At 36.8% G+C, this 15478-nt stretch overlaps 1 protein-coding gene across 4 annotated transcripts in view; it reads left to right on the forward strand.

Annotated features, from left to right (window-relative positions):
- Positions 1-987: 987 nt before the first annotated feature.
- LOC5576957 (puromycin-sensitive aminopeptidase) overlaps positions 988-15478 on the forward strand; it is a 45459-nt gene continuing 30968 nt past the window's right edge. The window contains exons 1-2 of one of the 4 annotated variants that reach the window (XM_021842961.1): positions 988-1160; positions 12857-13524. In XM_021842961.1, the coding sequence (XP_021698653.1) occupies positions 1094-1160; positions 12857-13524 (735 nt within the window). In that variant the 5' untranslated portion in view covers positions 988-1093. Of the gene's footprint in view, positions 1161-12471; positions 13525-15478 lie in introns of those variants that run through there. The other 3 variants (XM_021842960.1, XM_021842962.1, XM_001663002.2) reach the window with 3 other exon arrangements.

Below are 15478 nucleotides of genomic sequence, written 5' to 3' on the forward strand. Positions count from 1 at the left end.
TACGCCTGTATGATACTAAGCGCGAGAATTTAGTTACACCTCCACATATCCGAGGTCTGATTAGCCAAGTAGGTCCACTACAGCCGATCTTGAGACCGTAGAAGTGCTCCAGGTCGAGCTAGCCGTAAAAGAGGTCGTTGAAGAACCCAGCCTCACACGGTAGGCCGTTGCTTAGCCAAGCTTGCCGAGGTCTTTGTCCTGGTAACCCACGTGTTGGCCAACCTAGTAGTAACAAAGCTCAGAAGACGATAGACAATGGGATGACATACGATTTCAAATCTAAGGTGGCAGAACATGTCTTTTCAGAGGGTCATTCAATTACGACGGCCGATATCAAAATTTTGCGAAATGTTTCTTCTTCTTGGATATTGGCATATTGGATGTGGCGGAGAGCCTGGAAATTTGCAAACAGGTACCTACTACGCCAGTCAACAGAGACCAAGGCAACGGCAATACATGGTTTTTCAACTTGATACCTACTAATCGTTCCCGTGGTGTACCTTTCAGCTCTTAAATTTAAAGTTTCAACTCAAGAGGGATGGGATGTACCTAATAGCTCTTCAATTTTAAGATTCACTAAAAATATTAGGGAATTATGACTACACCTAGTTTAAATATATAATGTGTGCTTACGATAGGTTTCTTCAAGTCGGAGTCTAGTACACGGCACTGAAGACGGCCTTACAGTTGAGGTCGAAATACGCGTATCTGTCAAAAAATACAAACTCTAATAGAATTAAATAGTATAGTATTCAATTCCGTTTTTCATATACTTAATTATAAATTGTTTATTGCAAACTAATTAAAACATAAATTTTACTTGACCCCCCACTGTCGCATGAAGAGTTTTTGCAAGCAAGAAAAATAATGTTGAATGGAAGTTCTCCATGGCTGTGTGAGAGACTCTTCGCATCCCTCGCTCCACTATCTACACCTCATATTTACATGCGGGAAGATAGTAAACAAGAGAGGCAACCATCGGAATTGGGAGAGAACAAACTGTCAAACTGGCCGTGGAATCAAACCCAATTTTGCCTTATTTGCTTACATATTGTTAGTTCATAGATAAAGTTTGATCAATATTCAGTGAATAATGCTTGTGATGCAGAGGAACTTAATACAAAAATCTAAAATTGCAAGCCGTGTCTGTATTTTATCCGGTAAGTGCAGAAGTTTTACTTCTCCAAGTTGATGACCCAACACAACGTGAAAGCGGCATTTGTAAGCCCCTCTGGTCTCAATCATTTCAACCCCCTGTCCCTCCTATCATCATCAGTGTTGTTACGGGATTTGGTAGGAATGTTCATGTTTTGGTGAAAATGTTTATGATAATAATTATTCAATGCCATTTTTTTTTCAAATATTAATTAAAAATTATTATAAAATTAAGATTTTGATGTTTTTTTCATTACCACTTAGTATCTAAGATAAGATAGGACAACTGGCTTCTTTTAGTTGTTCTTCTTTTCGTCCATGGCTACTATCAATCATGCGCAAGCCGGGCAAATCCTCACATGGACATCTCAGCCAAAAAATATTGCATTTGCATCACACCGAAGCATAAATAGGCTTTTGACTGTAATTTCATGCCAGCAAACGTAGCGGACATTAGAAATAACCACCCACATAAATCAAAACCGTAAAAGAACCACACACATTATGGTCCATTTTCCTCCTCCAACCTTAATGGACATGGTTTAGTAAATCATAAAAGGAAAGTACTGGGGGGATATTGTTTCGACCTCAATGGTAATAGTTTTCACTGAACTGACCATACGAAAAACGGGCTGTTAAGAATGTTTACCGTTCCAAAATCTAATTACTCCCATACAAGTTTTGTTCATCGACTGTATAGGGATCATATATTGTATGGTGCATCTGGTGGCTTATGGAACATTGAAGCTATGGTTCCAATATGTTTAAACCGTATAACAAATAAAGAGAGCGTTCAGGGTTTGGATACGATTTAGAAAATAATTTGGATGGTTTGCAATAAAAAGTGAATACACAAATAGGCATAACGGCGAATGCCGATTTATTTTTCCTTTGATGTTATTTTATTTTGTGTTTAACAAACAAATTTTCAAATTTTCTCAGCCATTTTATTTAAGATATAATGTATACGGCCCGCACTGCAATGCCACATGAAAGTGCAATTGGTTCCGGAACTTTTCCGTTAACTGCTTCAACTCTGCAATACGTCCAATCCATCGTGGATCTACCAGCTACTTGTCTTACTTTCGATTCCGGATTGTTCCATATTTTTCTAATTAATTCTTTATTTAAGGCTCATACACCATTAGCCGGTTTCTTTTTTGTATTTGTTTACAATGATATCATTTTGCCTTAGCAATCTATGTTAGTTTGGGGAACCGAAGTACTCGCGGTTTGGCCGAGGTTAAGGACTACATTAAAAAAGGAGGGGATAGCTTTGAAGGTATCTTTCACTGACGTAAAACCATTCGGCAGCATTATGTTGTTGTGGATGAAGTTGCTAGCCACGAATGATGTACATGATGAACAACTGTAACGATACAACATAACGATTTTTAATGCAGAGACGAGGTGGACAATCGACCAATGGGGGAGACAAACAGATCTGTGGGCGAAGGAATTACACAATATTCCTGCTAGCAAGATACTGAAATGGGCGAGGAGGACAAGATTGTTCCATCTACACAGCGGCAGGAATTTTCTGGAATGTTCTGTTTTGCTTGTCAATGCCATCTACAGATGCACAAAATATTGAATTACATACCTTTCTTTTAAATGCGCTTTAAGTTTCATGTTAAATTGGTGAATTTTGATTATATTTAAAAGAGTAAAATTTGGAACTTTACATTCCATGCAAGACATTGATTTTTATAAACATAGCCGTCGGGTTTTCAGTTAGACTGCCGTCAGGAACGAACATCATTTCTTTTTTTTTCTTTTAAGTTTCGATAATGTCTCCAAATAGTGAGACCATTTGACAGTTTGCGTTCCAGTTCAAACGAGGGATCAAGTAGGCTTGAACATTGAGCAGTTCAAAAATTTGAACCCGTGCGAGCTGAAAATTGAACGCAAAATGAAAACTGTCGTCATGGCAGACACATGACACATTTCAATGCGGGAGTTTTGCAAAGATGTTAAGGAATATTTAAGGTTCCGTTTTTTTTTGTAATGATAGGGATTCATTATGTTCTGATGCAGTTTTTTTTTTGGGTTTTAACTTGAATGCGCATTTTGAAGTGAACCGGCCGTTCATGAGCAGGTGCAGAATCTTGCACGAGAGTTCAATGTCTCGTGCAAAATCAGAACGCGTTCAGTTCACTTTTGGCTCGCGTTCAGTTTAAAATGCATCACTGCTTGTTAGTTTTATTACGATTCTACCATAACAAATACACCATACGTGGAATATATAATAAATAAAGGCCCAACGCAATGATAGCGGAACGGCAAAGGAAAGCGGAACCGATTCGCCAGCATGAACAATAACATGCTTGTCGTTCATGTTGTTGGTTCACTTTCATTCGTTGACAGCTCAGTGGAGATGGTGTTATTCTTGCTGGCGAACCGGTTCCGCAATCCGTTGGCGTTCCGCTATCATTGCGTTTGGGCCTTAAGTGACAGTACGAACAATGGTTAGAAAACTGTTCGAACCGTTCTAGGTAAAGTAAATTTCTATGCTGGTAGCCTTGTAGTTAGATTTATCAGCATCTTTGGAAAAACTGTTCCGTTGACTGATATTTTGAATAAAAGTTTATTTTGAATAAAATACTTTTCATTTTTCCAGCCGCAAAAACGACGGGCTGCATTTCGTGACAGCGGAATCTAGGCTGCATATGACGTTGATATTTTTCCACTTCGCGAGTCTCTCTCAGACTATTAAAGCTACTAATCGCTATACTACTAGTCGTTTTCTTATATTATATGTGATAGTTCTAAACAGTGCCAGTGTTATCTTCGTTTCGTATATGATCGATACTGAAATGAAACTGAAGAGTGTAATGTAACATTTCTAATTTTACGCTCTCCAAGAGTGGGACGAATAGACGAAAAAATGTTTTTAGCTTTCAGTTTTGCTATCGTAATGCTGTTTTAGCTCACAGTGCAGGATCACACACTGTTGAATATTATTGCCGATCAATGTTTTGTCTCAAGCACCAAAACAATTGCTATTAACTTAATTTAAGTTTCAAATTCAGGGGTTGTCTATTATTTAAGTGGACGCCATAACTGTCGAGCCGTATGAAATTTATGCCTAAAATAACTATCGTTGAGTTCTTGGTAATTTTCCCATATTAAAAAAAAACACACACACACACACACACACACACACTAAGCTTTCTATTTTCTTCATGCCTACTTTTGTCGAATGTTGCAAACATGTGGTCATGGGCAGTACATTTAATTCCTAAAATCAAAGCCATAGCATAAAGTGTTTAGAAATTATTTGGAACATATGCATTTTTCCATATATTGGATGTGTACTTTAATGGTCATAATTAGGGACAATGGAAATCCGCGGCAACATTTTTGAAATTTCGCGGTTGACCCAGGCGATAAAACCAAAATTTTGCGGCTTTTTTCGCGGTCTCATAGTTTTGACAATATTTAACATGAAAATGCATGTTTACAGTGAAAATATTCTATATATGTGTAAATTTAACGGAACTTCATTACAAATTAAGATGATAAGTTTCATCTTATATTGTCAATTGAAAATTTAAAACACAACAAAAAACCAACCAACTGGAAATTAAACGAATTGAAAATGAATTACCCATTTTCATGAGCAAACATCCTAAATGTACTAAGATTGTCATATAAATTCTTTAAATTTAACAATATTCGCGGCATTTCGCGGGATTTTGCATTTGTTTTTAAAATTTGATGCTCTTTTATTCCTTCCTCCAACAGGAATTTTTTTGTTCAATTCACAATTACAGACATATATTGTTGACGACTTCACGTCTGCTGTTCACGGATACGAGAACGGATTTTTTTTCTGTGTATAACGTAACCTCTTTATAACGTAACTTGATACAATGTAATTTTTACCTCGATATAACGTAATTTTTTTTGGTTCCCATTTATTCTTCCTATATTTGTTATAAACATGATTCATGGACTAAAATAAACATTTTTCAAGATTCACTCACCAATTAATACCAAATCAGAGCAATGCAAACGCTTACTATCAATCAATGCAGTCATGAATCTATATCGAGTGAGCTTATACAATGTTAAAACCGACATTTTGTCATTGCTGTACATTGGTATACATAATTTTTCTTTATGTTTATGGCATTTACGCTCCTATTGGAACCAAGCCTGCCACTCACTTCAGTTTTCCATGAAATTGATTAAGCCTTTGCTTCCAGAAACACTAGATCAAACCCTGATTAAACTTGTTTGTCGCCGGGCCACGCTGCCATCATCGATATATTCAACGTTTATTTAATGATAATATGTTTTCTAAAAATACGTAAGGAAAATTTAGGCATAGATTTAGGAATTTCTTCAAATGAATTCTCAAAGCATTTGATGTTTCTCCTGGAATTCCACGACGGATTTCAACTACAATCATTCAGAGCGTTCCTCCAGAGATTTCTCCAATAATTTCTCCATGGCCTCATGTTGAACCCTCTGAAATTCATGCATATAACTTAAAACATATTCCTCAAATAATTCCGACTGGGATCTCCCAGAAAATCCATTAGTCAACCCTCCTGATATTCGTACATAAAAACTTCAGAGATTTTCTTCAGAAGTTATTTCAGGAATCCCACCAGATTTTTTTTCCAAATGTTCCTCCGGGAATTTCTCCAGAATGAACTGTTTACAATGAATTATGGATTCTCGGAATATTAAATTCAACGATTTTGCATTTTTCCAACATTTTTTTAAATATATCTTTAAATTCTACTGTGTATTCAATCAAGAATTCATCCAAGTAATTAATACATACTATAAAGTCAATTCTGCTATGAATTCTTCAAACCTTTCATCCTACGATATCTTTCCCAAAGCTTCTGTCCAGAGATTCACAAATTATTCCAGCAATTTTTCATAAATTCTTCCAGCGGCTCTTTTAAAGAACAGTCCAGTAATAATTCGTGGAATACTCTAGAAATTATTCTAAAAATCGTAAAGGTAGGAGCCGGATCCTATTCTTGGCACTTTTGAATCACTTGGGGTTTTTCAAAGCTCACAGAGCTCATATTTGGCCACAATATGCGTAGTACTGAAGCGCTTCTAACTGCAAAGTTTCAGACAATTCGGTCGAGAAAAACCCCCGATGCCAAAGTGAATCATGGAAGCGCCCATATGGTTCTGCACCATATTTGCCCAAAAACTTGAAAAACAATCTTCTCGGAATGTCTCCAGAAATTTCATTACGAATTTCTCCAATTGTTTATCCAAGAACCATATATGAACTACTTAAATTTCTTCAAGGATTCTATGTGGAAAGAGATCCTTCTTTGATTACATCAGGATTTTCTTAAGAAATTTCTCTATATTTTTTTCAATAAATTCTACTAGTAATTCTTAAAGTATCTGTCTAGAGATTTCTTTACGGATTTCTTTATTATAAAGCTTATGCAGAGATTCCTCTTAAAGCTGATCAAGTTTCCCAGATCACCGAGAGAATTCTCCTATAATACCGCCGATAAACTCAACAGGTATTCATTCAGAATACTTTTCTTGGAAAAACTCTCAAGGATAGTTCTGGTAGTTTTCTAGTAATTTCTTGTTGAATTCTCTTATACATTGTTTTAAAGAATTCATAGGCAATTTATCTAGAAACTCTTCCAAGAAATAACAAAGGATTTGTTTAACGAATTTAACAATGAATTCCTCATAATAAAACACTTGAAGTTCCATAATTGCCTGCTAGAAATGTTCATGAGCTGCTCAACATTAACTTTTTCATGAATATCTAAAAGATCTCATCTATGAATTTCTTTAAGAGTATCTCCAAGTGTTCAAGAATTCATCCAAAGATTTTTCCGGAATACATTTATTAACAATAAAAATAATTAGAAAAATATGATTCAAAACTGGGGCCCAGATAGCCGTAGTGGTAAACGCGCAGCTATTCAGCTAAACCAAGCTGAGGGTCGTGGGTTCAAATCCCACCTGTCGAGGATCTTTTCGGGTTGGAAATTTTCTCGACTTCCCAGGGCATAAAGTATCATCGTACCTGCCACACGATATACGTATGAAAAAATGGTCATTAGCATAGTAAGCTCTCAGTTAATAACTGTGGAAGTTCTCACAAGAACACTAAGCTGAGAAGCAGGCTCTGTCCCAGTGGGGACGTAACGCCAGAAAGAAGAACAATGATTCAAAACTAAAAAAACCTAAACAAGAAAAAATATTGAAAAAAAATGTTTAAAAAAAGACTGAAAATATGTGTTAGGTGAATAATATCAATTTAAGATTAATTTCCACCCCCCCCCCCCCCCAAATTTCAAAAAAAATGCTTTGATATAACGTAACGAAAATAAAAATCGAGTTACGTCTTACTGTAGGTATATGAAAACTAAAAGTTATGTTCAAGGTACTCATGGCGAAACTTTTGAATGGGTTCCTAAACAAATTCTATGAGGGAAAATTTCCATTTTTTTTTTGTATATGTACAGTGGGATTCCGTTTTTGGCAACAAAGTCAAAATTTTCAGTTGCCAAAAACGGAACCGTGCCAAAATCGGAACCCATATTATAAATTTTATTTCTCAACTATTGGTTTTGAAAACATCATAAGAATATTATAACATCATCCTTGGAGAACCATATGGCATTGAGACTTCGGAACGGATCACTTCGAAGCAGTTTTTCCGTAGGGCTGTACTACCTATGATATGAATCTATAACGCCCTGTAATGTTATTTGTGACAACCGTTTTACATACTTCTTACGCCTCAACGTCTTCATTTTTTTTTTACTTTATAGGGTAGGTGTACCAGTTATGGACATAGTGGTTCCCTATTTCGCTATACGCCATAACTTTAATGTCTTTAAATTTTAAAAAGTTTTTTGTGTTGTAGAAGTTAGATTTAAGATATATCTTGATGTTAAAACATTCAAAAAGATTTAAGATGTGAAAGTTGTCAAAATTTCTCGTATGGCCAAATAGGAAACCAGTATGGCCATAACTGGTACACTTTCCCTATACACTATTTGTATGAGTAGGCCATGTAAAATCTATAATCGCATAAGTGACCTTCATTCGTAAACTGGACATTTTCTTAAACCTGTGTAAGAATACGAGAAAAATAAATAAAATTTATTACTGTTTTCTTACAAAGACGTGTTTACTGCAAAACAGCATGAGCTTTTTTCCCTTAATTTTACGAACATTAAAAATAAATTAAAAATCAACTTTATTGTAGAACACTATAAATTTATGTGATTTGTGCTAACGTAAGAACAACACGACATTCACGAAAACGCGACGTGAGACAAGACATAATACTTATAGTTCTTACTATCGTCTACGATAGTAAGAACTATAAGTGTTATGTCTTGTCTCACGTCGCGTTTTCGTGAATGTTTATTGTAGAACTTGACAAAATTCGATAAGTTTAGAATTACCGTAGTCCGGGGTAACATTGATCTTTTTTTTATTTCCTCAAAAATTCATTTAAAAAAGCATATGTTGCAAGTTTCATATTTTTAAAACAAGTACTGACACCCATTGCTCGTGTCTATACACTTTAATTTATTGTCTGAATGTTTAAAACATGTTTAAAAAAATGTTTTAAGTGTTTTTTTTTATTTAGCTGATATGGGGTAACATTTATCACCCATGCAAAACAACGTTCGGTAATAATGAAAATATCATAACATACTAAAATCATGGTCCATGAAGCCGAATATGACGGCCAAACTTGTAGATGTCATTTACTTTTTGAGTTATATCAAAATTAAAAATACTTCAAATTATGGAATACGCCTAAATGTAGGCAATTTCCTAAGAAAATTCTGCATTCTTCATAGCAATTTGAAAATTATGCTTAACTGAACTTATTTATGATTTTTTTACAGCGGAATCGTTTTCGGCGATGTGGTTTTTAGTAACAATCGCATTTCTCTGGCTCATATATTTTATATCCTGCAAACAAAGAATAAAATAATATGTTAGTCAATCCACAGTCCGGGAAGTCTCCTCTTCTGCGCCTACAGCAGCTAGTATTCATAGCTCAGAACTCCCGTAGGTACGAACAAGTAAAAGGTACAAGAGTCATAAGTAATATCACTTGATATAGGTAGACATGACAATATCGTTTTAGGCAGGGCAGGCAATCGTCAGCTTCGTCACAGTGCGATGACGAAATAAAAAAAGACATCGTCAGCCAGTATAATAACTCTTGCAGATCGTCGTCTCGTCATCGACGAAAGAATGCACGACGAACTTCAATCCAAAATCGTCAACGAACAACTTTGTCTTCATTCCGTTCGCTCTCCTCTCTCAAACGAAGGAGGCGTTTATTGTATATTCGCTTGCTATGCACAAAACGGCGAATGCCATCCCAGAATTGCTTGTATTGGCGATTCAATCCGTACTCCTCAAGATTCAACAATAGCTCTGTTGGTAAGCGCGTGACGTTGACGATGCAGAGATCGTTTGTTCAATTCCGGACACGTTTTGTTTTTTTGTTTTTATTTTTTTTTTTTTTCAAAAAAGGCTCATAATCTATCGACGCCTCGCTTCATATTTTTAGTCGGCTCAGAGCTCCCGAACGAAGATTCGACTATAACGAAGGAGGCTTATTTTTTCGTCATGACGCCGAGGCTTTGTGGTGGACCACTGCAGCAAATCGTCATCCAACGATGGTTGAGTGACGATGACGATTCTTTTTTTAGTTTCGTCGACGACTTTTTGACGGTGACGATTGTCTACCCTGGTTTTAGGAACTCATATGAGACAGGATTCTTCGGTCGTGTTATCCATAATCATGAAAATCATTGTTTACAAAAGTTAAACAATTTACGCATCTACGTAACTCAATTTTCGTAAAAACCTTAATGTTTATCAGCTCATCAATAGATGGAAGAGAATCACCATTCATGCATTGAAAATATTTCATCGATAACTGCTGGTTCGAACTTTTTACAAGAAGGGTTATTGCGATCAATGTTACCCCGCTGCTCAATGTTACCCCGGATTACGGTACTCCTTTAATTTATGTTTCTGATGAAGTAATGCATTCTATAATGAATGATTAACTGCAGTCCAAAAGGCAAACATAAACAACTAATCTAATGATTCATAAATGCAATTCGTAATTTTGAAGAAACCACAAACAATCTTCTTAACATTTTTAATTGAAATGAGTTTTAATAGAGATAATAATCGGAAATTTACAGGATCTTGCTATGACACCTCAAGACCATGATAGGAATCTTCAGGTGCTCGTAAGGGATCTACAGTAGGGATCTACGCTAGGGCTCTGAAGTATCTTGCTAGGAATCCATAGGATCTCGCTTAGAATTTCATGGATCTCGCTAACGATATTACTATGAATTAACATCCTGGGATTCCGCTGAGATTTTGCCGAAAAATCTTAAGCTTCCGATAAAAAATTTCAAGAAATCATTATTCTTAGGCTACCACTAGCACTCCTCAATTTTTCTGGAACCTTTTCAAAGTCACCCAGAATCCGTCAAAGTTTCTGAGAAGTCCCCTAAGAACCAAGAATTCCCTAGGGATCCTTCAGTGTACTGTTAGGAAACTCATGTATCATAGGCTCAGCTCGTAAGGAACATTTTGATTATGTTGAGACCCTTACCCGATAGAATTCGGAATCATCTATTAACAAATCTAACGTCTTACAGAATCTCCAAAAAAAGAGTGAACCTAGCTCTAAATATTTGACGCAGAAAGATCAATATACGCACTAATACCACAGAAGAAAGTTGAAACATTCTTAATCGTATTTATCGCACGCTTGAATAATATTATTGAGAATAAAGTGTAGTTTGGAGTGGACTGTCTTCGCATTTGTCATGGTGCCGGTATTAAACGGCACATTGGAATTCTTTAAAAATAATCTACGATGTAGTAATATATGCACTCTTTTTATGGATTATATGATGACACTTCTGCAAGTCAGTTGAATAACGCAATTTATTCAAAAAAAATCCTTAAAAGTTACATGATGAAACACGACGTTTTGCTGTATTTGTTTCTATTACTGCGGTGTGATTTTACATACGCAATAACTACCTCCTTAATAATAAGAACAGTGAGATAAAAAGAAGAGACGAAATTTATGATTGTGGCCCTTATGTCGGTGCTTGTGCTTTGGTCAAACAAGCTGTTCCAAATCTGAAGAAAAGTGTTTTTAGTTAAATTATATATTGGCAGACTCAAGTGGGCTAGTCGCTTATTATGGATGCCTAAGAAATACACTGAGCCAGAAATTGCGTACGAATTTCATAAGAGAACGCTTGTGAATTGATTTCTTGACTGGTTTTCTCTCTTTCATAAGATTCTTATGAAACACAAAACGTCCGATATTCACAAGAAATTCTTGTCGTTATCATTAGAGATCTCATGAATATCTTTATTTTCCTAAATTCAAAGAGCAATTCTCTAAATATATAATGGTCCTAAAGAATTCCATAATTGATATCTATGATCCTTCATAAGAGTATCTTATGATATTATACCTATTTGTATTATGAACGCAATGATCGATGGAAGTTCACAAGTTTTTCTTATGAGTCTCATTAGATGCTTCTTATGTCTTTATTCCAAAAGAATTTCGTATGAAATTCTTACGTGGTTTTTGATAGGAAGTCGACTGTTTTTCACAAGTGTTACTAATCATTGCCATACGCGCGCTTATGAATCTCAATCGTGTTTATTTTGTTATTAGCATCTCTCCACGTAATCCATAAGATTTTCGTATGAAATTGTTAAGAAAATCGTACTCCATTAGATTGTCTTATGAATGTCAATGATCAATGCGTTTGATATCCAAAAAGAGTTTCTTATGGAATTATATCTGTCTATGTAATGAGTGTTATTTCATAAGTCTGTTGTGGAATGTTATAAGATTCTCGAATGAAGAACAAAATACTTCTTATGTCGTTATTCCATAAGAAATTCTTATGTACCTCATACGTTCCGTTTCCTCAGTGTAAGATTGGTATCTAATTGAGATAATGAGGAAGATTAGTGGCCTCATGAAACGATGCGAATGCATGTCCAATGACCATCCCGAAGTAAATAGAGCGCGTACGGGAGCCCTTAGTAGTTGGTGAGGTTCGGGGGAATATCGACGAAAATGGAGCTCTGGAATGTAATCGGTTTGTAGTTGACCTGCTATTTAACAATATTTACAAAAATTTACAAATTTTATGGTTTTTAAAAAATGTTGCTAAAAACAGATCCTTTTTGTTGCCAAAATCGGGGGGTGCCAAAAATGGAGCATGCCAAAAACGGAGCATGCCAAAAACGGAATCCCACTGTATTTATAACTCAAACATAACAAATTCAATATTTTGAACCAGCAATGTCCGATTCGCTGCGAATCCCACCTATTTTCAATATAAAAGAAAACAAAATGAAAAATGAGAGCTCGTTGTGAACAGCAGCCGTGTCGCCACTTGCTTGAAGAGAAGGGTCTCTTCGATGCGTGATTTCCCTCTCGCCGGCAGTCTTTCGCGTTGCCTTTTGCAGTTCACATCTATCTGCTCCGTTGTGTGTTCGGTCGGTCGGACTAACCAGTGGTGCTCTTTATAGATTGTAAAGTTTAACATTGTGTGTCCCATATTCAATCTCATGAACGATCAATAAAGAAGTCGTTGGTCATATATCGGGTTTGCTTATTGTATCCATCTTCTAAACTCAATTGCAGCTCGCACCGGAAGAACAGGGAATAGTCAGTGCATAACATCCGGTCATAGATGTTTGTCGTTGGTGGAAGCTGATCAGAGTAGACAGTGCATTTCTCGCCCGTCATCATCGCAAGTGTTATCTCCGTGGAAGTTTCTGCGTGAAAAGCGCTCATTTTCGACACTCGCGCGCACTTTACCCGTTGCTACATCGTGTCCCTCTAGCCGTCACCTCGTGGAATTCCTCCGCTCTTCGAAGCAACCATCGCCACATCAACATTGCCATAATCGCAGCCAAGTTATCGTCGGATCGTCGTCGCTTACTGCAGTGAGAAAGCATTATTGTTTGCAGGATACGTGTCTTAAATGTGGCTTAGCTTATCGAAGTAATCTAAACAGTGCTGCACAACTGAGTTTGATAAGGTATTTCAGTACCGTTTCAAAGCCGCCGACTGCTAGTGTGAGTGACTATTCATCAAGTGAAGTAGAGGCAAAAAGTGCAAACTGTGAAAGTACTAGTGACGGAAACGTAGAAGCATCATCTTCGATCGGCAGTGAATCTGGCAAAATGTCGTCAAAGCCGGCCTTTCAGCGATTGCCCACCAATGTGGTTCCGGAGCATTACGATTTGGCGCTGAAGCCGAATCTTAAATCGTTCACATTCGAAGGCAGCACATCGGTGAAAATCCAGGTGAGTGTATAAACACGTGCTAACGACAACTTCTCTGCTCACAAACAGATGTGATTTTTTTTATTCCGTTGCTTTTGTACCAATCTTTTGAATGGGGAATCGGAATTGTGTGGGGTTGTGTCTACTCACACGTCGAATGCATATTACATGCAGCTATACGTTAGTTTCTGTTATTGAATTTATCCATATGGAGCCCAGCGTAATGGAAAAATAACTAAGAGTAGGTCAATCGTAAGCAAGTCCCACTCTTTTATGTATTTGAACCCGCTGAGCAGAATCTTGATGAAGAGAATCAAAAAAGTAGATTTGAGTAATCAACCTTTTAATAATAAGATAAGAGCAGAATCTTTTGACAGATAAGCGTATTTTGACAACCACTCGTAGTCTTCTTCAGTGTCAGTTAATCGCATCCACTGTCAACGTAGTTTTTTCAATCTTCTATCTTTTCACTGCGAGACAAACGTGCAAAACTAGTTTTAATTAAGAGTCGCGTTTTTTCTCCACCATGGATCGCAACACCGACCAATCGTGACTCACAGATCGTTTCCCTTCCTCACTAATCATCACCCTGCCCGTGGTGATTGTGGAGATGCAGAGGTATTCTCGGTCTTTAGAAGCAACAATCATTACACACTAACATCCCTTCCCCATTCCAACTGACTGTAAGGACTTGGCCTTCGCCGTTATTGATCAATAATATGAGAGCTGCTAACATGTGCACATACAGAGTAAGCGTAAGGTCCCATTCATTATTCATTTAGATCAAATTGCAATTCTTGGCAGTTCTGATTAATCACGGAGTAGCAACCATTAACATCCTGTTGTTGTTGTTGTTGTTTGAGAGGGACTTTAACCCGAAGGTCATTCGTCCCTTATTGCTGGATTTTACAGTTGGTCCAGTACTCCGGTAGCAGTAAGGAAATCAAGAAGGTCCATTTCCTTTGATGTTGATAGCACCTCATCCAGAGTGCCGCCCAAGTTATAAGCCAAGCGTTCATTATGGTAAATTAGACAGTCAATTAAAATATGGCGAACAGTTAGCGGGGAATTACAAGAAGTGCAGATTGGAGTATCAATTTTATCGAGGCGGTATTCATGAGTAAGACGGGTATGGCCAATTCGAAGACGGGTGAAAATTTTCCGGTGTTTGGGGTTACAATTATCGGGCCAAGAGAAAGGGAAAATTGAAGGTTTGCCATTAACATGCACAGTCAGTCTATGCTATGCTATACTATTTGGACATGAAAAACAGCCACTTTGACTATATTTTTTTTTGTAAAGATATTATTATACTGCAATGATAATGTGCTATGTAATGCCACCAAGGTGTATTACTTTAAGCAGCTGCAAAATGAAAACATTCGCATATAGGGTGCAGAGCTACTTGGGCACTTCCATGATTCATTTTGGCATGGGAGGTTCTTCTCGGTCGAACTTTGCAATAAGAAGCATTTCAATACGACGCATGCTGTGGCTTTTAAACCCCACTGCCGAAGTGAATCAAAAGTGCCAAGAATAGGATCCGGCTCCCTATGTTTAGAAGTGTTCTGATTGTAGATTTCCTACAATATGTAATAATCCAGTTATGTAATTTTAATCGGGTCTCTGGAAACATTTTTTGCTTACCGTTCATCATCTCAAGAGGAGTCCTAAAAGTAATCTCTGCAATAATTCCTAGAAAAGTCCCCTGAGTAATCCTTAGAGAAATCCTAGTAAAGATTTTACTGGAGGAATTATTGGAGACATTTTGGCAGAAAATCCATCAGAAATTCCTGGCGAAATCGTTAAAGAAATCCCTTTTGGAATATCCCTTCCTGGAATATTTTTTGAGGGAACTTCTTGTTGTAAAACTTCAGGAAGAATTGATGAAGGTATTTCTGGAGCGCTATCGGAACCGGTCTGATAGCGAATAAATTTTCTTCGTGAAGGAATCTCAGGAAAACCACTAGGAGAA

This window comes from Aedes aegypti, chromosome 2 (assembly GCF_002204515.2).
Source record: "Aedes aegypti strain LVP_AGWG chromosome 2, AaegL5.0 Primary Assembly, whole genome shotgun sequence".
Lineage (NCBI taxonomy): Eukaryota > Metazoa > Arthropoda > Insecta > Diptera > Culicidae > Aedes > Aedes aegypti.